Genomic DNA, 27,506 nt, shown 5'->3' with positions numbered 1-27,506 from the left:
ATATTTGTGGGGACTATCCATAGACATAATGTTGTTGTTTACGGTACAAATTGTATATTCAATCCCCTTACACTAACTTCCTTTTACATTTTTAAAATAACTCATTCTGCATGATTTATAAGCTTTTGGGGACCTCAATTTATGTCCACACATTGACATTCAGTTGAAGTCCCCACCAGGATAGAAAAAAATGTCCCCACACACACACACACACACACACACACACACACACACACACACACACACACACACACACACACACACACACACACACACACACACACACACACACACACACACACACACACACACACACACACTTTCAAAATTTCAGCCTTAATCAGTGTTGCAGTCAATTCCTTTGGGATACCCAACAAATTGTGATGTCAACATGTAAAAATGTACCTAAATATTGTCTTAATAGCTATTTTAAAGCCTGTTTAACCATATATGCCAAGATTAATCTGCAAGTTGTGCGTACTTTAATTGTTGTATTTTTTTTTTTTTTACAACAGGGCTAGTGATTTTGGACTTTACGGTTTTGTAAGCAACCGTAACCCTTTCCGTAAGCAAAACACACCATGAGTGAATCTCCCAAACGTCCAGCTAGAATGCCCAGCTCTCTGGAAAGACAAAAAATAAACAAAAAACTGTCTGTTAATTTTGAGAACTGCTAAAAGTAAAGTTGTTTTTTAGCCTGTTGTTGCATCTTTAGGGTTATTATGTCAGTGGTGTAAATAATTGTATTCAACAATGTACAGTCTACACATATATATGATGACACAGGGTTGAAAACTACATTAAACATAATTCCTACATGATGAGCTGTGCTTTTTTCCACCTTTGTCGATTCTCATGCTGGCTTGCAGCATTTCATATGCACTCCTACGTTGCTACCAAGGCAACTAGGTAATGTAGTTGTGTTCCTATGGGCATAGTATTTTCAGTGCCTGAGAAATTTCTATTATTCACAATAAATGCAAATCACAAAAAATATATACTTTGTCTGACATAACAATATCCGCAGTGCCATCACTTCTGTTTGTTTAAAAGTCATTGTACTGGCTTTAAATAAAAAGGGAACTATAACAGAACTATATCACTTACATTGCTACATTATGACTGTGATTTGCTAAGTATAATAAAAATCTCAACAAGTCAAAGTTTCTGAAGTGTATTATACTGGAAAGAATGCTACGACTCACCTGGAATCTTTTCTTTGACCAGATTTTCTTCATGGCCTCAGATGAACTTATTCTCCCTTTCAGGTTAAACAACAGTCACTGTTTCCACAGAGAATACCACTGTCTTTTTCTAATCCTACTCCTGGTTATTTTTGACTATATTTTTGTGTATACTCCTAATGGTCTCAATTATATTGTTCCTAGAGCCGTTACCTTAGGAAGAATGTACCAGAATCCACAATTATGCACAAAAGCACTAGAAATAGTACACACATCCAATCATGATCCTCATGTGACAAACGAGAGTTCAGATTTCAGAGTTCAGATTTTTTTTAAAAGACAAACAAATTCCTCAGGTAAACAACAACATCCAAGCTCTTTTGGATCCCCCACAAGCTCTTAAATGACAAACAGAAATCCAAGTGACAGAATATTCCAAGGCACAGCAGGAGGTGGAGGTCAAAACAGACGGTCCTATTCACAACAGAAGAGAGGAAAAATCTGTCTTTTACAGATACCCACATGCATTCTCCCAATCCCCTTTGGAGATAAAGATATAAATGGGGGAGTGGTAGAGGAGACAGGCTGAAGAAAGAAACAAAGAACAGGCAGCAGCCAATGAGGCAGATCTTAGTGCAATCAAAGCAAAAATAAGATTTTCAGCAGCCTTAGCGTGCACTCTCTCTCTCTCTCTCTCTCTTTCTCTCTTCCTTTGTCTCTGGTGCTGGTGTGAAGAGAGAGAGACTAGTGGTCTCAGCACAAAGCATCAATTATATATTCTGTCAGGCAGTGATTGCGTCACACTACTCCCATGTCGATGATGCTGCTGCTGCTGCTGCTGCTGGAATGGGTAAGTAGGAAAGCTGAAACAGAATTAACTTTCTCTTCTCTTGCTAAAATGACCTCTTTGCATTTTTTTATTCAGAGTACACAATGAGAATTATGTTTTTATATATATTAAAACATACATTCATAAAATGTTGAGTACAGCATGTTTTTAGTTTAATTACTAATTAATTATGTAGCTTTAAAGGTGCACTATGTAGTATTTTTGCAGTAAAATATCTGAAAACCACTAAATTTTGTGTTATATATTTTGTGCAGTTTAGTACTTACAATATCCCAAATGTTTCTAACTATTTGTAAATTGTGAGAAAAATGCAATTTTAACCAAGGACCCGGGAGGTCTGAGCATAACGTCTGAGGGAGTCGCCTGTCAAATCTGCATATCTGCATATCCTCGGTTTCTGGTTTTATTTGGCAGACGCACTAGCAGTGTGAACAAGTGTCACAGCAGCCACTAATCGAACGCATAGAGTAACGTAATAACATCATTTTAAACACATTTAAATGTATCTAATATGATAAACCGAGCTGCGTTACCTCATACTTATGACCGAAAATAGCGCCGGCACCTGGCAACTGTGTCCCGTCCCTTCATAATAAAAGTCCCACTCGCTCACGAGGCGTGTTGTTCATTCCATTAACAATAACTCCAGCAGCCTTGCTCAGCTCCACAACATTCAGTCCTGCTCTGCTTCATACTACAGTAACTTTAATCAGTCCCTCCAGTTTTTCATGATTCCGCGATCGCTGAATACAACGCAAAATCAACAGACTGTCGCATTTTTTTGCAATCCTGCATAATTCCTAATCTAACCGCAACATAATCGCAATTTTTTTTATAAAACCTCACAAAACATTAAATTGTAATCATCTAATAGAATTATCTCTAATTTGTTGAAATGCATTATTTTTATATGGATATACGTTGCACACGTGATCAGTCTGTGAGCAGTCTGTCAGAAACATGGCGAAAGAAAATCGATCTTATCTGCCCTATAAGTGCTCGGGACCGGGCTGAGCAATATCCTGACATTTTGCACAAAAGTGGAGGTAAATTATTTTGCAGCCCGTGTAATAAAATTTTAGATTACAAAAGAAAGTCTACTATTGACTATCATCTAAGTGGGAGTAAACACCTCAGACAAACAGACCTGTGGAATCAGAGGAAACGCAAGCAGCTGACGATGTCGGAGATGGCTTCGAGGATGATGGCCGCTGGGTGGTATGCCGATTTAAGTGTCTTTGTGTCTATGTATCAGTCTAAGCTGATATCCGAACAGCTTTTAGGTAGTGGGTATGATTAAATGACAACACAAAACGTATGAATTGACAGTAACTTTACAACAACAAAAAAATTACAAGCGCAGAATACCGTGAAAAAGACTGACTGACTGACTGATTGTCCGCGGTGGTGCGCGTGTGTGGGCTTGCTTGTCACCAACTGTCAGGGAGCGAGTATTAAATTCTCTATCTATTTTTTTTCTTCTAGCGCTTGTACATACAATTACTTCAAAATATCAATTTTATTAAGTATTTTGTAAAACAATTGATAAGAGATCTCAAGTGAACAAACGTTTTGGGGAAATAACTGATTGGGACGTGTTACTGTCTTAAAGTGACAGCATCCATAACATTACCTGCTGTGTCTGTGTTGTTATATAGCATTTTTTTTTTTTTTTTTAAATGTTATTATGCATTGTTGTTGCTATTTTGCTTATTAAGGTTTTTGTCATATTGACCATGCCTGGCTAGCTTCTCAGCCTAATAATTTTGAAAAAAATTATTATTCTTTCAGACTTGTGAAGACTGGGTAAAGCTCTGCACCGCACTAAATATCCCCCTTTAGCACTTCGAGCATCTGTTAGTGGGTTTGTAGACCTTGAAACATTTTGGGTAGGTCTGCAGGATAGGCTTCCTGTGCTAAGCAAACTGGCCCTACGCTACAAAGATGCAGTTTCCAACTCTGCAGATGCAGAACGCTGCAAAAGCATATATAAACATGTTCTCTCCAACCAAAGGCGCTGCTCTACGAGCAGTAACTTGCGGGCTTTGGTCTTCCTGTATTATAATCAGAAAGTGGAAAGTGGTCTTCTGGAAATGGATAACAATGTTTGAAAGTTAAATGTAATTGCCTCTGCCAAATGTGGCTGCGCAAAATGTTTGTAGTGTAAATGTTTTGTTATACATGTTAATTTATTAGAATGGAAAACTTTTGCATTTGCCTTTTGTTTGCAGTATGATACATTTATGATAAAGTTTATGATAAAGTGATGAGTTTATGATGAAGTGAAAATTGGCCTGGTGGGAAAAAAGTTAATGTTACAGAATTTGTTAAAAGACCACAATAAACAAGCTTTATGCATTTTGTTTGTTATTTGTGTCTGACTATATGTCTAATAGAATACCTAATATGATAAATGTGATGTACTAATTGTAAAAAAATAAATTAAAAAAATCGCACATTTTTCACACATTTCTGGAAATTACAAAATCAGTAATTTTGATCGCAAAAATCACACAAAAAAAATCGTGAAATCCTGGAGGGACTGGTTAATAACCGCATAAATGAACATGATTTCTGCCCGAGTCCTATTTTCCACTGGCTGTGAGGCAATAAACATAATAATAGTAAATGTGAAGACCACATGTCCCAAGATGCTGCGCTCAAACTAGGCTTCATCAAACTATGCCTTTGTTTTGAATAGGACAGACGGAAAAGTTGTATAGTGCACCTTTAAAAAACTTTTTTTTTTTGGGGGGTGCTATATTTTATTCGATTATCAATGCAGACTGAGCCAGATGACTGTGAACTAGGGGTGCAATGGTTCAAATTGCTCACGGTTTGGTTTGTATCATGGTATAATCAGCCCAGGGCAGGAAGCAGCTCCAATTCAGCTGCTGTTAACGTCAGAAAGTTCTGAGAAAACAAGAGATTTCCTAAATCTTTTGCTTAGACTTGCCAGTTGACTAAAGATGATAGCCTGAAGAAACACTTACAGTGGAGCACAGCAGATTGAAGAAAGCCCTCTAGACTTAGGATATGAATTGTGGACCGTGGTCATACACTACGCCTTTTGAGATGCCAAACTTCTAGAAGACATGTTGTAATAATGGCTCTACAGTCTCAAAGGATATTAGTAAAAACCTTCTGTAGAACCAGAGAGCAGGCCTTAGAGAAACAGGCAAAAGCTGTCAGGATACTTAGGACATCATACTAAATCTGGTGAGACCAGTACTGGGTGCAGACGAGTGAAATAATGTGGGTTATCCCTGGATGGAGAGGATAGCAAGGAGTCCAGGAGTGAATTCAGCTGGGTAACTAGTTAGTTTTCACTGGTACACTCTATAATTCCTCCAGCAGCTCACTCCTCACCTCAGCCTTGCTCTGTAAAACATCAACCCCTAACTGCCATAACACCAAAATAAATGAAAGGCGATTGCGGACAGAGAGAGCCAGTCAAGCAGTGGTATCTGTCAAGAGCTATACTAAAATGGATTGCATGATGTGGCAAGGGGGGCGTGGTTCAGCGAGGTCTGCAGCGGGAGAGAGAGCCGCGGGACAAGCGGTAAGTGAGTGGGTTGGAAGCAGATTAATAACACCTGTCTCTCGTTCCAGTAATGAGCGCGGGGACGGTATAAGAGATCGGTGGAACCGGAGACCGAAAAGAGAGAGAGTCGGACTGTTGGTGCGAGAACACAGAGACTGAGTTTACCCGGAAGCCGGAAGTGCCGCGAACCGGAAGTTATTGTTGCTTATGAGTTTGACTGAGAACACACGAAGAAGTGTGTTATTGACATTGAGAAAGAGAAAATAAAGATACGCATCAACAGTCCAGCCGACCCCTGTGTCCTCTTCCTTCCTTACTATATCGAACTTGTTACACTGGTGCCGAAAACCCGGGAAGGAAGTAGGACCGCGCCGCCGCCATGACAACACCAACGCCCTCCGCCTCGCCGTTTGCGGACATCATCACCTCTCTCGCGGCCCTCCATCAGGAACAACACCAGTCCATGCTGGACCTGCGGGCGGACCAGGAACGCCGCTTCGAGGCCATCGTCCGCGGCCAGCAAGAGGACCGCGAGAGGTTCCGGAGCTGGATCGACCGGGAGGTTCGCACCGAAGCCGCTGGGCTCGCCAGCGCACCGGTCCACGTGCCCCTACACAAGATGGGGCCACAGGACGATCCCGAGGCCTTCATAGACCTATTTCAGAAGGCCGCGGAGGCCTGCGGGTGGCCCCGGGCACAGTGGCCGGTGCGCCTCATTCCTCTGCTGACCGGAGAAGCCCAGGCGGCCGCCCAACAACTGCCGGTGGCGAACCTCCTGGAATATGAAGACCTGAAGAGGGCCATCATCCAGCGGGTCGGCCGGACCCCAGAGCAGCACCGCCAGAGGTTCCGCTCGCTGGAGTGGGGCGAGGCCGGCCGACCCTTCGCGATGGCCCAACAGCTCCGGGACGCGTGCCGCAAATGGCTATTGGCCGGTGGAAGCGACGTGGACCACATCGTCGATCTGGTGGTACTGGAGCAGTTTATCGCTCGGCTACCCAAGAAGACCGCCGAGTGGGTCCAGTGCCACCGGCCCACGTCGCTGACGACGGCCATCAACCTGGCGGAGGACCATCTGGTGGCGTGCCCGGGGGTCGGCGAGCCCCTACTAACCTCTCCCTCTCTCTCTCCCCCCTCTGTCTCTCCCTCTCGCCCTGTCCCTCTCCCCAGGTCCCGTCCTCCAGGCCCTCCTCGCGTTCCCCCCGGAGGCCGGGGTGGGATGGGCCCAGGACCGTCCGGGAGTTCGCGGGCTCCGCCCAGGGGGGCGGGGCCGCTGGGGGCGGGTGGCGACAATGGCTCCGGTTTCACACCCTCCCCGCGCTCATTTTCCAACCCACTCCCCGCCGCAGGGGTGGCGGGTAAGCCTGGGCTGGCCTGCTGGCGGTGCGGTGATCCGGATCATTTTGTGGACCGATGTCCGAGGATGGACATCGGGACAATGATCCGGATCCCGGACGTCCAGCGGACCACCCCCGATCAAGCAGGAGAGTACCAAATTCCTGTAAGTATCAAGGGGGGTACATATCAGGCCTTGGTGGATTCAGGATGTAACCAAACCTCGATCCATCAAAGCCTGATGCAGCCTGGGGCATTGGATACAAGCCGCATGGTTAAGGTGCGGTGTGTGCACGGGGATGTGGTGGAATATCCGGTTGTCCCAGTCACGATACAGTTTAGGGGGAAAAAGCATAGTGTTGAGGTGGCGGTTAGTCCCCACCTCCGGCATCCGCTAATTCTGGGGACGAATTGGCCCGCCTTTTCGGCGTTATTGGGGTCGTTATGCGCGGATGCCGCTTGGGAAATCAAGGCTAGGAACGGGGCGGTGCGAGTGCAGGTTGGCGAGACTGATACGGGACCCTTGGGAACAGCTTCAGAGGAACCGAGCGGGGTCGAGAGACTGATTCTCTCGGACCGCGATGACTTCCCTCTGGAGCAGTCGCAAGATGAGACTCTAAAACATGCTTTTCAACAGGTCCGCACTATCGACGGTCAGTCCCTCCAACCCGCATTGCCCGTCACGTATCCTTATTTTGCCATAATTAAGGATAGGTTGTATCGAGTGACCCAAGACGCTCAGACAAAAATGGATACAACCCAGTTGTTAGTACCAAAGAGCCGCCGGGAAATGCTTTTCCAGGCGGCTCACTCTAACCCGATGGCGGGCCACCTGGGACAGGCGGCCACGCTGAATCGTTTAATGACCCGATTTTTTTGGCCAGGCATTCATGACAATGTGCGCAGGTGGTGCGCGTCTTGTCCTGAATGTCAGTTGGTGAACCCACTGGCCGCCCCAAAAGCGCCATTGCGCCCCCTACCATTAATGCAGGTCCCCTTCGAGAGAATTGCGATGGACCTCATCGGGCCATTAGAGCGATCCGCACGCGGACATCGTTTTGCGCTAGTTATCGTGGACTACGCAACACGGTATCCGGAAGCAGTGGCTCTCCGCAACATCTCGGCGAAGAGTGTTGCGGACGCACTGTTTCGTTTAATCTCCCGAGTGGGGATTCCGAAGGAAATCCTCACTGATCAAGGCACGGCGTTTATGTCACGCACGTTAAGCGAATTGTACGGATTATTGGGCATTAAATCCATTCGAACAAGCGTCTATCACCCACAAACAGACGGCTTGGTCGAACGGTTTAATCGCACTCTTAAATCCATGATCCGTAAATTCGTACAGGAAGACGCCAAAAATTGGGATCGGTGGTTAGAACCCCTCTTATTCGCTGTGCGAGAGGTTCCACAAGCCTCCATGGGGTTTTCCCCCTTCGAGCTTCTCTACGGACGGCAGCCCCGGGGGGTGCTGGACGTCCTACGAGAAACTTGGGAGGAGGGGCCTTCTTTGGCCAAGAACGAAATTCAATATGTGCTGGACTTGCGAACAAAACTCCACACCTTGGGGCGGCTATCTAGGGAGAATTTGTTGCAAGCCCAGGACCGCCAAAGCCGGTCGTATAACAGGGGTACGAGACTACGCAAATTCACACCGGGAGAGAAAGTGCTCGTATTACTCCCTACATCGAGCTCTAAATTAATGTCGAAGTGGCAGGGGCCGTTTGAGGTCGCACGACAGGTTGGAGACCTCGATTATGAAGTGATACGGTCCGATAGGAACGGGGCACGTCAAATATACCACCTCAATCTCCTTAAGAAATGGAATGAGGTGGAATCAGTGTTGTTGGCGACGGTGATCGGGGGAGAGGATGATCTCGGGCCAGAGGCGAGCATCAAAGCCCAATCGGTCGCGCTGGCCCCTGGGGGAGATCACCTCTCACCGTCCCAACTCACTGATCTATCAAAACTACAGGCGGAGTTCGCCGACGTGTTTTCGCCCCTACCGGGACGTACCAACTTAATTCAGCACCATATCGAGACCGAGCCGGGCGTGGTAGTTCGCAGCCGGCCGTATCGCTTACCTGAACACAAGAAAAAAGTAGTTCAGGAAGAATTAGGGGCAATGCTCGATATGGGAGTAATAGAGGAGTCCAACAGTGACTGGGCGAGCCCGATCGTTTTGGTCCCTAAGACCGACGGCTCGGTCAGGTTCTGTGTGGACTACCGCAAGGTGAACGCAGTGTCGAAATTCGACGCGTATCCAATGCCGCGGGTTGACGAGTTGCTTGATCGGCTGGGCACGGCTCGATTTTATTCGACATTGGACTTAACGAAGGGCTATTGGCAGATCCCCTTGTCTCCATTGTCCAAAGAAAAGACAGCTTTCACCACGCCGTTTGGATTACACCAATTCGTCACGCTTCCCTTCGGCTTGTTCGGGGCACCCGCTACCTTTCAGCGCCTCATGGACAGGATTTTGCGTCCCCATGCCGCATATGCTGCTGCCTACCTGGACGATATCGTGATTTACAGTCACGATTGGCGGCGGCATATGCAGCATGTCAGGGCGGTCTTGAGGTCGCTGAGGGGAGCGGGGCTCACGGCCAATCCGAAGAAGTGTGCAATTGGGCGGGTGGAGGTAAGATATCTGGGCTTCCACTTGGGTCATGGACAGGTGCGTCCCCAAATTGATAAGACCGCCGCAATTGCAACCTGTCCGAGACCCAAGACCAAAAAGGAGGTAAGGCAGTTCTTGGGGCTGGCGGGATATTATAGACGGTTTATACCAAATTATTCGGACCTCACCAGCCCTTTGACTGACCTTACTAGAAAGGGGCTACCAGATACGGTCCAATGGACGGAGCCGTGCCAGCAGGCCTTCACCCGAGTTAAGGCTGCTCTATGTGGCGGGCCGCTTTTACACTCCCCTGACTTTTCTCTCCCTTTTCTGTTGCAGACTGACGCGTCGGACAGGGGGCTGGGCGCAGTCCTGGCCCAGGAGGTGGAGGGGGGAGAGCGGCCGGTGCTGTACATCAGCCGCAAGCTCTCCAAGAGAGAGGCTAAGTACAGCACCATCGAAAAGGAGTGCCTTGCCATCAGGTGGGCCGTTCTCACCCTCCGCTACTACCTTCTGGGGCGGGAGTTCACCCTCTGTTCGGACCACGCTCCTCTCCAATGGCTCCACCGCATGAAGGATACCAACGCGCGGATCACCCGTTGGTATCTAGCTCTTCAGCCTTTTAAGTTCCAGGTGGTCCACAGGCCGGGTGCTCAGATGGCTGTGGCCGACTTCCTCTCCAGAAATGGGGGGGGGGGGGGCTGCAGGCCGGACGGCTCCCCGGCCTGAGTCGGGCGGTGGGGGTATGTGGCAAGGGGGGCGTGGTTCAGCGAGGTCTGCAGCGGGAGAGAGAGCCGCGGGACAAGCGGTAAGTGAGTGGGTTGGAAGCAGATTAATAACACCTGTCTCTCGTTCCAGTAATGAGCGCGGGGACGGTATAAGAGATCGGTGGAACCAGAGACCGAAAAGAGAGAGAGTCGGACTGTTGGTGCGAGAACACAGAGACTGAGTTTACCCGGAAGCCGGAAGTGCCGCGAACCGGAAGTTATTGTTGCTTATGAGTTTGACTGAGAACACACGAAGAAGTGTGTTATTGACATTGAGAAAGAGAAAATAAAGATACGCATCAACAGTCCAGCCGACCCCTGTGTCCTCTTCCTTCCTTACTATATCGAACTTGTTACACATGACATGAGACAGAAGTAGCAAACCTCATCCGTCTTGTTTACTTATTCACTTCCATTCTCACACACATTACATCATTACATCACTTTTCAAAACACAATTCAACAATATAATTTAATCATGAACACAACATTTTCCCTCTTTTTAAAGAAGAGAAAATTACTACTGATCTAAGTAACATGGTCCTTTAACCAAATAGACTTCTGAACATCACGTTTAGATCTAGTGGTATCTTGTTTAGATCCAGAGTAGTTGGAAAGCATGGAAATGCAATGAGATGGGTGTCAGCAATGCTGTGTAGTAGGTAGTGATGGCAATTTCAAAACACTGCTTCATGAATCCGGTTATAGGTTCACCCCATACTTCGAATCAATTGGTTTGAAGTGTGTATCAAACTGCCAAAGTCACGTGATTTCAGTGGTTTATCATTAGGGGGCGATGATCTCTGTGAACATATGGATCATGAGCAGTCACTGAGAACCACTGAAGCGCTGTAGACATTAGTATAATTAAAAGGAATAATAGTAGTTAAAGGGTTAGTTAACCTGCAAATTAATATTCTGTCATAAATTACTTACCCTCATGTCGTTCTACACCCGTAAGACCTTTGTTCAACTTCTGAACACAAAGTAAGATATTTTTGTTGAAATCCGATGGCTCAGAAAGGCTTCCATTGACACCAATGCAATTTCATCTCTCAAGACCCATTAAAGGTACTGAATACGTTGTTACAAAGTCCATCTAATTACAGTGATTCTACAATAATTTTATGAAGTGATGAGAATATTTTTTGTGCACAATAAATAAATAAATAAATAAATAATGACTTGGAAAGCTGTTTTTTTTTAATTGGCCCATCACTATTTAAGTCGTTATTTAGTTGTTGTTGTTTTGCGCACAAAAACTATTCTCGTCTAGGCTGACCATATTTTGAATACCGAAAACCACGACACCCTACAATCAGAACAAAACAGTGAGCTTTTGTAAAATAAAGAAAACAAACTGGTTGTGTTTTCTGCCGTCTCTGTCTCAGTGAACCTTTTTCTGGAGCACATCTCTAAACTAAAACAAAAACTCAGCAAATACTTGTTTCACAGACATTAGCAATACACCTTTATAAACATTTAAGCGTCCAATTTTAGATGATCTAATACAAAACGAAAATGTCTCAGTTATGTATGTAACCCTTGTTCCCTGAAGGAGGAAACAGAGACGTATGTCGGAACTGACCAACGAATATGGATCTATTTTCAGAGACCAATCTGCTTCAAGTGTTTGTAAACGAGCCAATCGACATTGGCATGCATTTCACACTCCACCAACAATACGGGTATAACTACTGAAGTGAAATACAGCATCCTCGTTTTCTGCTGAGGAGCCGATAGTGGCTCGGTCCTTCAGCGGAAGCACAGCACCTGGCGATTGGACGTATGTCTCTGTTCCCTCATTCAGAGAACGAGGGTTACATACGTAACCAAGACGTTCCCTTTCAGTCTGTCACATTCGACGTACATCGGAACTGACTGCTGAATTGAGATTCCTACCAAAACGCCAGGGATGCTGGCCTTTCCAGTGCTCTGCTTCAGCTCCCTGAACTGCCCCTCTTTTGGAGAGGAAAGTTGGGGCTCCAAGTAAAGAAGGTCTGTCACTGCTGTTCCTGCAAGACCCACTCAGAGTGACTATTGGATAACGCTGGGAAAGTGCGCTGTCTCGGAAGATGGAACTATGCAAAGCCACATACTCCAATGGAAGGAGAGGTGGCAGAATACACATAAGGACTAACCTAGCAAGATAGTGCAACATATGGCGGTCTCTGGGGTGGTTCCAACCTGGTTCCAAGGGGGAAAGAACACCTCCAGAGACACAGCGGGCTCTGTTAAGGGAAAGACAGAGGGTTAGCCAAGTAGGGTAGCTTGGTACCATGGAAAAATACACATATGGGGTTGCAATACTTAGGAACCACTACATAAGGATATTCAGCCTACACACACATTCCACAAGCATACAGGTGCCTGACGTCAGACGGTCTGACACCGAGGGGTAGCGGAGGAGCTCAACAGGGTTAGCCCTTTCTGGGGAACACAACTGGAGACAATAGATGTATCCGACCCAGTGGGCAGGAATGACGTTGCAAGCCAACACTAGAATGGGCACTTTGTGCTACTGGCCACTGGGGGCGAGTACACTGGAAGATACCGGCTCTACACAGAAGCTATAGAATCTAGCAAACGTGTTAGGTGTCACCCAGCCCGCAGATCTACATATATCTGTCAGCGAGGCACCTTGAGCCAGTACCCAGGATGAAGCCACACTCCTAGTCGAGTGTGCTCGCACCCCGAATGGGCAAGGCATGCCTTGGGACTGGTACGCCAAGACAATAGCATCCACTATACAGAGGGCTAACCTCTGCTTGGAGACAGCCTTTCCCTTCTGCTGGCCTCCGTAACAGATGAAGAGCTAAATCCTAAATCTCCCTAAAGAGTCTGTTCCACGTAGGTGCGGAGAGCACGGATGGGACAGAGCAAAGCTAGAGCTGGGTCTGACTCCTCCGAAGGCAGCATTTGCAGGTTCACCACCTGATCTCGGAAAGGAGTGTTGGGAACCTTGGGCACGTATCCGGGCCGGGGTCTCAGGACGACATGAGAGTTACCAGGCTCGAATTCTAGGCACGATTCGCTGACCGAAAGTACGTGCAGGTCCCCTACCCTCTTGATGGAGGCCAATGCAACCAAGAGTACTGTCTTCATGGACAGGGTCTTTAACTCAATGGACTGCAAGTGCTCAAAGGGAGGGTTCTGGAGTGCTGTTAGCACCAGAGCTGAGCCGCAAGAGGGTACAGAGTTTGGACGAGGAGGATTTAGCCTCCTTGCACCTCTGAAGAACCTGACGATTAGGTTGTGCTTCTCTAAGGCAGAGTCCTGCACGGGCCGATTTTGTAAATCCGCACCGCCCATACCTGCAGTGTGTTAAAACGCATCCAACCCATTTTCCGACATGGAGCTCTAATTAAAATCCGCACCCGACCCGACCCGCTTAAAATAGAAGGTCTAAAATAGGTCTTCAGGATATGAACCCAGAAGGACAGGTTGATAGACTTTGCTAAAAGTATGGAGATGGCTGTGGTGAACACATACTTTCAGAAGAGGCAGGAATACAGGGTTACATATAAGAGTGGTGGCAGGAGCACACAAGTGGACTATATCTTATGTAGATGCTGTAATCTGATGGAAATTAGTGATTGTGAAGTAGTGGTAGGTGAGAGTGTAGCTAGACACTGTGTAAGATGACTCTGGTGGTGAGGAAAATGAAGAGAGTAAAGGCAGAGCAGAAGACAAAGTAGTGGAAGTTGGAAAAGGAAGAGTGCTGTGTGGTTTTCAGGGAGGAGTTGAGACAAGCTTTAGGGGGTCAGAATGGGCTTCCAGATGTCTGGACTACTACAGCCAAAGTGATCAGGGAGACAGGTAGAAAGGTGCTAGGTCATCTGGAAGGAGGAAAGAAGACAATGAGACTTGGTGGTGGAATTAGGAAGTCCAGGAGAGTATCCAGAGGAAGAGGTTAGCTAGGAAGAAGTGGGACAGTGAGAGGACGGAGGAAAGTAGACAGGAATATTGGGTGATGCAGCGTGAGGTTAAGATAGAGGTGGCAAAGGCCAAACAGAAAGCACATGAGGACACGTATGCAAGGTTAGATAGTAAGGTGAGAGGGATGTGTATCGGTTTGAAGAGGCAGAGGGATAGAGATGGAAAGGATGTGCAGCAGGTTAGAGTGAAAGATATAGATGGAAATGTGTTGACAGGTGACAGGAGGGTGAGGGAAAGATGGAAGGAGTACTTTGAGGAACTGATGAATGAGGAAAATGATAGGGAGAGAAGAGTTGTAGAGGCAAATATTGTTGACCAGGAAGTAGAAAGTATTAGCAAGGATGAAGTTAGGAAAGCTTTGAAGAAGATGAAGAGAGGAAAGGCAGTTGGTCCTGATGACATACCAGTGGAGGTATGGAAGTGTCTAGGAGAGATTGCAGTAGAGTTTTTAACTAGGCTGTTCAACAAGGTTTTAGAGAGTAAGAGGATGCCTGAGGAATGGAGGATAAATGTTTTGGTACCGATTTTTAAGAACAAGTGAGATGTGCAGAGTTGTGGAAACTACAGAGGTATTAAGCTGATGAGCCATACAATGAAGTTGTGGGAAAGAGTAGTGGAAGCAAGGCTAAGGGGAGAAGTGGACATTTGTGAGCAGCACTATGGTTTCATGCCAAGAAAGAGCACTAAAGATGCATTATTTGCTTTGAGAATGTTAATGGAGAAGTACAGAGAGGGCCAGAAAGAGCTGCATTGTGTCTTTGTAGATTTAGAGAAAGCATATGACAGGGTGCCAAGAGAGGAGCTGTGGTATTGTATGAGGAGGTCTGGAGTGGCAGAGAAGTATGTTAGAGTGGTACAGGATATTTACGAGAGCAGTAGGGCAGGGGTAAGGTGTGCAATAGGTGAGTCAGAGGACTTTACAGTGAAGGTGGGACTGCATCAGGGATCGGCTCTGAGCCCCTTCTTGTTTGCGGTGGTGATGGACGGGCTGACAAATGAGGTCAGACAGGAATCTCCATAGACTATGATGTTTGCGGATGACATTGTGATCTGTAGTGAGAGCAGGGAGCAGGTGGAGGAAAGTCTTGAAAAGGGGAGGTTTGATCTGGAGAGAAGAGGAATGAAGGTTAGTCGATGCAAGACAGAATACATGTGTGTGAATGAGAGAGAACCATGTGGAAAAGTGAGGTTACAGGGAGAAGAGATAAAGAAGGTGTAGGATTTTAAGTACTTAGTACAACAGGATTTTAAGTACAACAGTCCAGAGCAATAGGGAGTGTGGAAAAGATGTGAAGAAACGTGTGCAGACAGGTTGGAATGGGTGGAGAAAAGTGTCAGGTCTGTTGTGTGATAAAAGTGTACCAGCAAGAATGAAAGGAAAGGTGTACAGGACAGTAGTGAGACCAGTGATGTTGTATGGTTTGGAGACAGTTGCACTGAGGGAAAGACAGGAGGAAGAGCTAGAGGTAGCAGAGATGAAGATGTTGAGGTTCTCTTTGGGAGTGACAAAGATAGATGGGATCAGGAATGGGGACATCAGAGTGTGAGATCATGTGAGATGTTTTGGAGACAAAGTTAAAGAGGCCAGGCTGAGATGGTTTGGACATGTTCAGAGGAAGGAGAGTGAATATATTGGTAAAAGGATGCTGAGGTTAGAGCTGCCAGGCAGCAGGTCAAGAGGAAGAACAAAGAGGAGGTTTATGGATGTAGTGAAGGAGGACATGAAGGTAGTCGGTCTGAGAGAAGAGGATACAGAGGATAGGACTGGATGGAGGCAGATGATTCGCTGTGGCGACGACCCCTGAAGGGAAAAGCCGAAAGAAGAAGAAGATAAAGGATGCATAAAGCTAGTTTTTAAAACTGAAAGAGTTCAAGTACAGTTAAAGTTTATTTCAAGTATAAAAAATGTATACCTAAAGTGCAAAAATAATATATAAATAGTAAACGATAAGTGTAATGTTTTTGTTCACTTAAAGAAAACTTACAGTTGACTTGCAGTATAAAACTATGTACTTCAAAGTGTGCTTTCATAAACAAAACAAAAATGTGCTGCAAGCATTTGACTAGTAAACTATCAGTACCTATAAGTTCACTTGTTGCCGTACAAAAAAAAAAAAACAATATTAAAAATATACTTGAACTTTACTTTAGAATACGTAATAAACTTAAGCTTAAAGTGTAAATTTGTTTTGTAAAGGATTTACCAACATTAATTACAAAGCTTTTCACACACACATGGGTGCACACACACACATACACACACACATGCGTGCGCAGGCACGCACACACACACAAGGGGCGGTTCTATGGGGGGAGGACACCAGTGGCGGAGCCAGAGGGCTAGTTGGGGTGGCAATTGCCCCCCCAGACGAAGTCCTTGCCACCCCTGTTGCCACCCCGCTGAAAACATTACACTGCGTGAATTTTACTAACATTTCCCAAATCTCCCAGCGGACGTGAATACATCCTGGCAGCGCGCATAAGCGTGCAGCTGCAGCGTGCTGTTGCTGCTACACTTTTCATTGGTTAAGCTGACACGCAGCTCCTTCGTGACGTGCCTCAAACGACTCCAAAACAACGCGGGAAGCAGCACACACATAGTTGCCAGGGTCGCGGTTTTCCCGCACAATTGGGCTATTTTAAAAAAGGAGTTGCGGGAAAAATTACGGAGCCGCGGGTTGTGGTTTTTTGGGCTACAATTAAAAAGTACCGCGGCCGCGAAACAATATAAAAGAGCCAAAGAAAAAATTAAATGGAACTGTTTATTAGTGGGTATTGATCCCCGGGAACGAATTCACTTGGCAACAACCGCTGCACGTGAGTAGACACGTCACTTGAGCATTTCACAAATCAAGCATCATCACGTCACATGAGTTATGCCTTTGGTGGTTGAAGCATCGGTTCGGTTGTCCGTGGATGAACAAGCAGCACTATAAAATGTCAGGTAAATGGAGAAAACCATCACCACAGATGCTTTCTCTCTTTACTGCTGAAATCTATTCAGCACCACATGAGAAGGGTGGGGAAGAGACTAGCATATGTCTAAATGAAGACAGCCCTGAGATTGTAAACTGTACACACACACACACACACACACACACAATTTTGGAATCGACTATTTTGATTGTTTTTGAAATAAGTATTTTCAACAAAACTGCATTTATTTTATTAAAAATAAAAAAAGTAATGTTGACTGTAATATTGTGAAATATTATTAAAATATAAAGAAACTGTTTTCTATTTGAATATAGTAAAGTGTAATTTATTCTGTGATTTAAAGCTGTGTTTTCAGCATCATTACTCCAGTCTTCAGTGTCACATGATCCTTCAGAAATCATTATAATATAATTATTTCCTCCTCAACAAACATATGGTTATTATCAATGTTAAAACACTTTTAGGATTATTTAATTAATAGAAAGTAAAAAACAAAAACAAAACAGTATTCATCTGAAATAGAAAACTTTAGTAACATTGTACTACTGGGGGGGTAGGGGGTGGGTAAACAAAGAAAGGAATACATTTATTCAGCAAGGATGCCTTAAAAATTAATTAAGTGACGGTATAGACATTTATAAAGTTGAAAAAGCTTTATATTTCAGATAAATGCTGTTGTTTTGAACTTTCTATTAATTAAATAATCCTGAAAAAAAACTGTTTTCAACATTGATAGTAATAAATAATTCTTGAGGAGCAAATCATCATATTACAATGATTTCTGAAGGATCATGTGACACTGAAGACTGGAATAATTCAGCTGAAAATTCAGTTTTGAATCACATAAATAAATTGAATTTTAGATTATATTAAAAAAAGTTATTTTTAATAGTTATTTATTTTATGTACAAATATTTCACAATAATACTGTTTAGCTGTATTTTTGATCAAATAAATGCAGCCTTGGTGAGCAGAAGAGACTTTTTTTTTAAAAACAATACATTTTATATCAATTTTATATATAAGTTTATTTGTGGGCCCTTTATGGGAATCCAGTGGTTGTCTAATCTGATTGGACACTGAAAAATTGGGCTAGTTTTCATTCCATTTGGGCGGGTTTTGAGTTGTCATTGGGCTAGAAATATTCCCTCTGCTTCACGCCAGGCTCCTAAACAACCTGTCGGTGTTGTATTCGCTATAACAACTGCCTCGCTATACATTATCCCTTACTTAACATAACATACATGTCTAGATGTCTTTAAGCAATTTCCTTGTGTTGTCAAATAGGCTAGACCTCAATATACTCAGATTTTGTCGTAACGTATTACTTTAATATTTGTATTATTATTAGTAACGGTGTACACATGGTAAATAATAATAATAAGCAAATTGTTCCAAATTATGGTTTCTTCATGAGGTGTGTAACCAAGCTTTTCTTTGAATAGAGACAGCAGAATGAAGAGAAAAAGCGCTATCACCAACTTCTTTCTAAAGAAGCAAAAGTCAGGTCACAGGTGCAGATCAGGGCCAAACAGATCCCAGCCCTAGTGTCAGCTGTTGTAGTGAACCATATGTAGGTGGTGGACAGGGAAGTCAAGAAGAGAAAGATAATGACACACAAGAACCCAGTGTATCACCAGCAGGTCAGAGCAGTGAGGAGAGGCAGTAAATTGTGTCTTAAATTCAGATTTAAGTTTCAAGTGCATTATATAAGTGAGTCATCTCCCATTCCCTTTAAAAGCCAGTTGCGCTTGCACCCTGGCGGATTCGCTACATTTTGTGGGAAATAATTTATTTTTAGTGTAATTGAACACTTTGTATATTGACCCCCCAAAATAACACCTTGCCACCCCTTTGCCACCCCTGTTTTTAAAGTCTAGCTCCGCCACTGGAGGACACTCCCTCTTCCAGAGCCTTGCCCCCCCAGCTGCCCCCCTAACTTTGATGTTCCAAAAACTGTAGTCCTACTTGTAAAAACAACTCGAACCGCCAGTATGTCCAATACATTTACCAAAAGTAAACATTTAATTTTAAATTTTAAATGTATTAAAATCAAAATAAATAAAATACCCGCCCCTCAAATACGTCCCTGATTCAAACGTGCAGAGCGGCGTTCGTTCGCTCAGTCTGGCTCACAGACACACACACACACAGCGAGTCTGCAGCGGTCCAAAGCCCAACAAACCCACTGGAGAGACTGAGCTGCCTCAGAGCCCCTGAAGGTGAAGTGAGTTTCCCCAGGTTTCCCCATGTTTAACTTAAAATTGCATTTGTAATGAATGTATTGTGTGCTAAAGACGATTCAGCATCACAAAAACAGCGAGTCTATGTTAGCCAAAATCAGTGCCGGAGACCGCCAGACTAGACAGAGCAGGTTAATTTACTTTTGAGTTTTGATATTTAAAAAAATCTCAGCTCTCAGATTCTGTCTCTTTTATTATGAAATTCAAATGATAAATGCCGTTTTGCTGCTTGTAAATGTTATGTGACAGATCCCTAGCTGCACTTGGACCGATCATTTCTAATTTACTAGCTAATAGTAAACACGAATGAACAATGTTGAAAGAAAAAGTAGCCTAAAACTTACCTAAATGTATATTCCTCATACATAATATCGACCAATCAATCTAACAAAGGGGTCAATAAAACAAATGGAGAACAATTGTCACATAACATTTACCTCAGGAAAGCCCTTGATGGCCAAAATAGGCTATAGCACATTAGTTGGCAAGAAAAAAAGAGCTATAGAGAGTATTTTCCTAAACATGTGTAGTGTACCATATTGCATATTTATTATATTTGTATTTATATCATTAAATAAAGTTGTTGTTATTATAATAAATAAAAAAACGCATAATATGTAGCTAATTTGAGTTATTTTTTACCTTAAATAACACTGCCAGCTGATAGGGCTCTCTGTATGTTTACAGCATTAGGTGAGTTGTTTTTTCTTGAGATTATGTACATCTTGTGTGCCTAATATTTATTCAAATGATTAAATATTAAATCAAATCACAATAATTTAATTTAATTGAAATATAAAAGCGTAGCTTACCAGAAATTGTACCATGTAAACACTGTAACATGTTGTCACTAAACCTAATAAAATTCAGTTGTTACTAAAATGTTAGTGACAATCACAATGCACTTATTGTGATGCTTTTTTTTTTTTTTTTTTTTTAGCTTAGCAGTCCTATTAAATCCAATTCCTCTCAGATATCACAGCAATGAAACCAGGTTAGAACTGGGGATAATCAAGGATAATCAGAGGTTATTTTTCTAACATCCTTTCGGTACCTCACTAAGGGAACGCCTCCAGGCGCGACCGACTGCGGAAGCACCAATTACACCACGTCTGTCAGACTGACAATCGCTACAGCGATCAGGGAGTCCCGCCTCCCTGGTATATAACTCGCTGCAGCTCCCTGCCACGTCATTCTAGCTTTCTTCCCCGTGAAGATTTATGGAAGCTGTACTCACTGACGTATTATTGGATTTACCGCTGAACAGTTTACAGATGAAGCCGGCCGGTGACGTCGCAAACGCGGTAAAATTTTAATTTTGCTGTTAAGGAGTGCTTTAGAAAAAAACATCCGCGTTAAGCTGAGTTTTTCCTTGGAGAATAAACATCCTATATTCCGATCTAATACGATTCGGTTCGTAATAGATCCAGGAAAAATAAATGTTTATTTTCAGAATTACTCTGTTACACTGCTCCGGGGCGATAAACCTACACGTTAAGGTGAAAGTTTATCTGAACGAAGAGGTCGCAATTGAGTTATGGCCACGGCTAAAACGGCAGAGAGCACAGGAGGGAAGGATGCTCCTGCTCGCACGCATGTCCTCGTGTGGCTTATGGATTTCAGCTAAGGATCCACATCCTTTGTGCATATCCTGCTTGGGTGTTAAGCATGCCCAAGCAGCTATATCTGACCCAGAGAGCTGGTCTAACTGTTCTGGTTTTCCTACTAAAACACATGAAAAGAGACTCAGGGTGGTAGTGGCAGGAAACAAGGACCCATGCTTCTCTCAGACTCAACCCAGAGAGGAGACAGCTAAGCAGCCACTAGAGCCTAGTAGCTGGGGTGAGATCATGGATCTGAAATCACCTAACCTCCCCCCTCTCTTTGAAAATGCCATTGCGGGTGTAACGGGGGAAGAGGATGATGAAGATGAGGATTTATCCCCTCATCTTTTGGAGGAAGATGATGATCAGGAGGATGAGGCCATCCTCCTGCCTAATCTGTCTCGTCCACCCAGTAACCAGAGTGGAGACCCCCACCCTCCTCCTCCCCAGCGGTAGAATTAGACCTTATGGAAGTATCTCGCAGAGCCGCGGCAAAGCTTTCCATTGAATGGCCCTCTGAGCAGGTGGGCCAAGGGGCTGAGAGGGATCTCTACGATGGTAGAAGATTACCATCACGGCTCGCACCGGTCAGACAGTCCATCCCAGCAGTCCCGGCCTGCATGGCGGAGATGAAAAGACACTGGGACAAGCCGTTCTCACACCGCGTGCCCGTCAAAGGGTTTGCACGTCTGGATGTAAAAGATATGGGGGAGTTGGGTTTAGCTGACCCACCTCAAGTGGAGCTTTCAGTAGCCAACCACCTGCATCCAGGTCGCAGAGCAGCGCTTTCATCGGCTGGCGCCACGCTACCCGGGAAAACCAATCCACATTCCAAATTACAAATTACAAATCCTCTGCTTTGGCCATCAGGGCCCTGAATGTGACATCTCTTCTAACAGCATACCAGGCGGAGCTGCTGGAGGAGATGGGCCACCAGCTGGACGCAGGATCTCCCAACCCAGCCCTCTGGGAGGAGATATGTGTGATAGCTGATTTGAACCTCCGCACATCACGTGGGTTGGTCCAAAGCTGTGGCAGAAGTATGGGTTTGGCTGTGGTGGGGGAAAGAGCATTATGGCTGGGTCTCTATGGCCTTTCTGATAAGGAAAAGGTAGAGTTCCTCGATGCCCCCGTGGACCCCAAAGCACTGTTCGGCTCTACTGTCACAGCCATGCGTCAGCAGTGTGATCTGAGGAGGAAGGAGGGAAAAGCATTTGAAACTTGTCTCCCTAGAAAGCCTACAGCTAGACCATACCAGCCTGTATGCGTGAATTTCAAACCTAAGCCAAAACGGGGATACTCAGACTATCGTGGTCATCGCCCCCCACCACCTCAACATCCAGCTGCAACGACTTCACAGTCCCAGCTGGCCCAGAATAAAGGAAAACAGTCGTACGCCACGGCTGCAGCAAAGCACCGTCCTTCCAACCCCCAGGGGGGCAAGAAGAGACGGTCTCCCTAGGAAAGAGTCTTGTTTAGCACAGGGGGACAGAGAGCAGCACCCAGGGTTTTCTGCGCCACCCCCCTCAGAGTTCAACACTTTTCTTCCTCCCCCGGGGAAACAAAGAAAGTTGTCAATTGTGGATGGTCCCAGTTCAGATGTCTTAAGGGCCAGTTCAGCAGGTTCAGCCAGTATGGCACGAGTTCTCATGGTGCCCCCTGCATTTATTCCTTTGCCTCCACCCACGGGGTCAAATATGAGGACAGAAGGAAATGTTTGCACAAACAAAAAGAGTTCATGTGTGAAAATAAAAGAAATTCCCATGCAACCAGGCCACGAGCCGAGGGCGGGGACTTGTGTGAACACTGCAATAAAAATGAAACCAAAAAAACTCACACTAGACCTGTTACCCCAATCTTCGCCACTGAGCGGCGCCACCCCACCGCCAGTGAGCGAAGGGGAAAGGAGCACACTCGCTGCGCGAGCGGAGAGCTGGCGCGCATGCGCAGTGTCTCCATGGGTCTTATCTACAATAGAGAAAGGCTACGGACTCCAATTTGCGGTAAAACCGCAGAGTTTAAATGGAGTGATTATGTCAACAGTACAAGGGGAATCGGCTCAGATTCTAGAGGAGGAAATCTCTTCTCTTCTGAGAAAAGGGGTTATAAGAGTGTTGCTGCGAGAGGAATGCCATCAGGGCTTCTACTCTCGATATTTCGTGATTCCAAAGAAAGGTGGGGGTCTCCGCCCTATTTTAGATCTGCGGACCCTAAACAAACACCTCAGGAAATACAAGTTCAAAATGCCTGGATTACGAACCCTGTCCGAAACGTTGCATCACAGAGACTGGTTCACATCAATAGATCTCAAGGACGTGTATTTTCGTTTAAAGAATTTTCCTGCACACAGGAAATTTCTCAGTTTTGCTTACCAGGGCAGAGCATACGAATATATGAGGACCCCATTCGGTCTGTCCTTCGCACCTCATCTTTTCAGCAAATGTGTGGAGGCGGCTCTGTCACCTCTGCGTCAGAGGGGAGTTTAGACGATCTTTTGATGTGCGCGCAATTACAGCAACAGGCAGCGAGAGATACACACATTCTGGTGGCACATTTGAAAGACCTGGGCTTCAAAGTGAACCACGAGAAAAGCTGTTTGCTCCCCACACAAGAAATAAACTATCTGGGTCTCAGGCTGAATTAAGTGTTGTATCGAGCGTTTTTATCAGAGGAACGCATCAAGTAATTCCGCAGCTGCATCTCTCTTTTTCAGAAAGGGAGATCAATTCCCCTCAGGACATGTCTGAGGTTATTGTGGCTGATGGCATCTACGATAGCTGTAGTTCCCTTAGGGCTGCTGAGAATGTGAGAATTTCAGCGCTGGACAGCGTCTCAGAGCGCGCCTCGGACGCAAGCTCAGCCGCAGAGTGGTCATCTCAGAGGAATTCGTGAGGGCTTTACGTCACTGGAAAGCCCCCAATTTCCTCAGAAAAGGGACTGTATTAGGTCCAATCACTCTAAGAAAGGTGGTGACGATGGATGCATCACTCACGGGCTGGGGAGCAGTGCTCGAGGGCAGAACGGTGCGAGGGGTATGGTCTCCATTTCAAAGGGAGAAACACATAAATTACCTAGAGCTGCTTAAAGTGCTACTAGTGCTAAATCACTTTATTCAGCTCATTCAGGCGCATCATGTGTTGGTCAGAACGGACAACACAACGGTGGTAGCGTACATAAACAGACAGGGGGGTGTACGTTCTCACCATCTACACAGTCTGGCTCAGAGTTTGATTGTGTGGGGCAGCACTCGGTTCCTGTCGTTACGAGCGACACATGTACCGGGGATAATGAACAGAGGAGCGGATTTGCTGTCCAGGGGGAATCCCATGTACGGATAGTGGACGCTCCACCCACAGGTGGTGAGTCAGCTGTGGCTGAGATATGATCAGGCTGCCGTAGATCTCTTCGCATCTCGCGAAAACGCGCAGTGCCCTCTGTTCTTCTCCTTGGTGGGAGAAGATGCACCGCTGGGTGTGGATGCTCTAGCCCACCCATGGCCAAGCGTGTTGTTGTACGCGTTTCCCCCACTGAGCCTCATCGGGCCAACGTTACAGAGAGTACAAGAATTCAGACATGCGCTGATTCTGATTGCGCCGTGGTGGCCAGGGAAGTTATGGGTGGCAGAGATAATCCCACTGCTGTACGCCCAAACCTCCCCTCTCCCGTTGCGCAGGGACCTTCTTTCTCAGGCCAACGGGGAGATTTTTCACAGGCGCCGCACAAGATAGCTCTTTGGGCTTGGCCTGTGAGAGGATGAATTTAAATGCCATGGGGTTACCCCCTAAAGTGATCGAAACGATTCAGAGTTCGAGGGCAGCCTCTACGAGTTCTCTGTATGATAATAAGTGGAGAGTTTTTGAACGATGGTGCGCTGAGAGACGAATCATCTCGTTCTTATGCTCAGTGTCAGATGTTCTCTGTTTCCTACAGGAACTATTGGACAAAGGTAGAGCTTTTTCGACAGTAAAGGTCTATCTTTCGGCCATATCAGCATGTCACGTGGGGCTGGACTCAGGTACGATGGGCCAGCACCCCTTGGTATGTTGATTCATGAGAGGGGCGAGACGGTTACTTCCGGTCACCAAGTCTCTTATTCCGGCCTGGGACTTATCGATAGTTCTGGACGTGCTCTCCCAGCCCCCTTTCGAACCTTTGGAGAGTATTGATTTGCAGCATCTTTCTTTGAAAACAGCGCTACTACTTGCTCTCACTACAGCGAAGCGAGTGAGTGAGTTGCACGCTTTGTCTGTACATTCTTCCTGCATGCAGTTTGCAACGGGTGGATCGAAAGTTACGCTGAGAACTAACCCGGCGTTTATTCTTAAGGTCAGGGAGACATCAGGAGATAACCGACCTGTGGAATTATTGGCATTCTTCCCACCGCCCTTTTCTTCATCAGAGGAGGAGCGGTTACATTGTCTTTGCCCAGTGCGCGCTTTATACACTTACGTGCAGAGAACAAAAGCGCTATGAAAGAGCAATCAGCTTTTCGTTTCATGGGCTGATAATTGTAAGGGAAAACCTATCTCGCGCCAACGGCATTCTCATTGTGTAGTAAATGCGATTGTAATGTGTTACAAGGACGCAGAATAACAGTCTCCATCAGAGCTTGGAGCTCACTCCACTAGAGGAATGGCTACTTCCTGGGCTCTGTTCAGGGGTGTTTCTATTCAGAACATTTGTGCTGCGGCCAGCTGGGCTTCACCGCACACTTTTGTCAGGTATTACAGACTGGATGTGACCGAGCCGTCGTTGGCCCATACAGTGCTCGGTGTGGGAGTTATGCATGATACGTCATAGCATTCCCACTGGAATCACATATACTGTCAAACACCCAGATGTGGGTCCCGGTCCACTAGGGGTTTTCTTTTCACATTAGTGCATAGGGCTTCACTTTAGTGTCAGAGCCAAGATTGCCACAGTTCTGTTGCGTCTGTTCTCACAGCAAATCTGCAATACGGGAGGGGTTCATATCCCTTAGTGAGATACCGAACGGATGTTAGAAAGAGAACATTAGGTTACTTGCGTAACCCCGGTTCTCTGATAACAGAAGTGAGGTATCTCACCTCACCGCCCTTCTTGCAGGTTACACGGTGAAGAAAGATATGCGGAGAATGACGTGGCGGCGAGCTGCAGCGAGTTATATTACAGGGAGGTGGAAGCGATTGGTCGCTCAGTCTGACAGACGTGGTATAATTGGTGCTTCCGCAGTCAGTCTCGCCTGGAGGCGTTCCCTTAGTGAGATACCTCACTTCTGTTATCAGAGAACCGGGGTTACGCAAGTAACCTAATGTTTTCAAATATTGACTTTTGTAGGTAAGAGTAGTTGAAGAAAGTAGCTGGAGCCTAACCATGAAAAGGAAGGCTAAAAGTGATGATATTACTAGCTTTTTTGCTAAAAAAATATCAAAAGAAGTACACAGGAGGAAGAGCATGAGGGAAATTAAGGAGAAGGCAGTAAACTGGAGAGACCAGGAGGGTCAGAGCAGGAGAAGACAGAAGGAGACAAGGAAATAAATGACAGAGAAGATGAAATAAGTGAAGGAGACGAGGAAAAAGAAGAATCAGTGAGAGATGAAGAGGAGGCTCCAGATTCAGAGAGAGGGACAAAGGTAGGGAGTGATCAGGAGAGGGAAGATGACAGAGAGGAAGAGAGTAGACCTTCAATTCCCCCTGGACCTCATGGTATGTTTTTATTCTTTTATTCTTCTGAGAAAAACTCACCTGCGCTCAACCATGGCAGATGGCCGTCTGAGAAATCTGGCTGTTCTCAGTATTGAAAAACAGCGTGCAAAAGCACTAGATTTATATATGTTTGTGAAACATTTTGCTGCGAAGTACAACAAACGTCGCCTTTTCTAAAAAAAGATGGGTGGTCATGGGTCATTTCATTTGTGGACTAATTATAAGTTTTTAATTATAATAATTTGAGTATTGTTCACTGTTGTATATTTGAGGTCCACTGCATCTTGGACACAATTCTTGTACTTTTTTATATTTTCATTTTGCTTTTTATACTGTTTTGTTTTGTTTGAACGCTGGGCTTATTACTGTTGTGAATTAAAAACCTTTGTAGTGTGTAAGGGCATGATTAAACAAAAAGTACTGTAGTTTAAAAGTGGTTTTGTGTTTGTTTTGTTAAAGCAATTCACATAGAGGGATTTCCATGTACCGTCTACACCTGCCACCCTGCCAAGACCTCTAGAAAATTTTCTAGATATGCCACTGCCACACACACACACACACACACACACACACACACACACACACACACACACACACACACACACACACACACACACACACACATATTGGGATGAGCTCTTTAATATGTCTGACCTTAACTTCTGTTTCAAACAAACTATGTCAGCACATTGAAGAAATCTGGACTTCAGTAGGCTAATTAGTTTTTGATCCATGAATTTATCCACTGACCTACAAAATCTTAGAACTGGCTGTGACAGATGCGAGGATGAAGTTATC

At 45.3% G+C, this 27,506-nt stretch overlaps 3 protein-coding genes across 7 annotated transcripts in view; 2 read left to right on the top strand and 1 right to left on the bottom strand.

Moving 5' to 3' along the window:
• spega (striated muscle enriched protein kinase a) overlaps positions 1-27,506 on the bottom strand; it is an 85,916-nt gene that overhangs the window by 47,096 nt on the left and 11,314 nt on the right. The window contains exons 1-2 of one of the 5 annotated variants that reach the window (XM_067459369.1): positions 1,206-1,948; positions 581-623 (exon numbers count right to left, since the gene is read on the bottom strand). The exons of the other annotated variants lie outside the window; for them this stretch is intronic. Of the exons in view, the coding sequence (XP_067315470.1) occupies positions 581-623; positions 1,206-1,238 (76 nt within the window). The 5' untranslated portion in view covers positions 1,239-1,948. Of the gene's footprint in view, positions 1-580; positions 624-1,205; positions 1,949-27,506 lie in introns of those variants that run through there. 5 annotated transcript variants of the gene reach the window in all.
• Positions 2,010-27,506, top strand: part of inha (inhibin subunit alpha) — a 49,923-nt gene continuing 24,426 nt past the window's right edge. The window contains exon 1 of the mRNA XM_067459373.1: positions 2,010-2,034. The gene's annotated coding sequence lies outside the window, so the exon portion shown is untranslated. The remainder of the gene's footprint in view (positions 2,035-27,506) is intronic.
• LOC137094097 (uncharacterized) lies at positions 22,486-24,780 on the top strand. The gene is given in 4 exon segments (XM_067459371.1): positions 22,486-23,504; positions 23,507-23,852; positions 23,854-24,731; positions 24,734-24,780. Coding segments are annotated over 4 exon segments (2,118 nt in total). The 5' UTR covers positions 22,486-22,657.

This window comes from Pseudorasbora parva, chromosome 12 (assembly GCF_024679245.1).
Source record: "Pseudorasbora parva isolate DD20220531a chromosome 12, ASM2467924v1, whole genome shotgun sequence".
NCBI classification, from domain to species: domain Eukaryota; kingdom Metazoa; phylum Chordata; class Actinopteri; order Cypriniformes; family Gobionidae; genus Pseudorasbora; species Pseudorasbora parva.
Note: the sequence above shows the minus strand (reverse complement) of the source record. Positions and strands in the feature narration are given on the sequence as shown.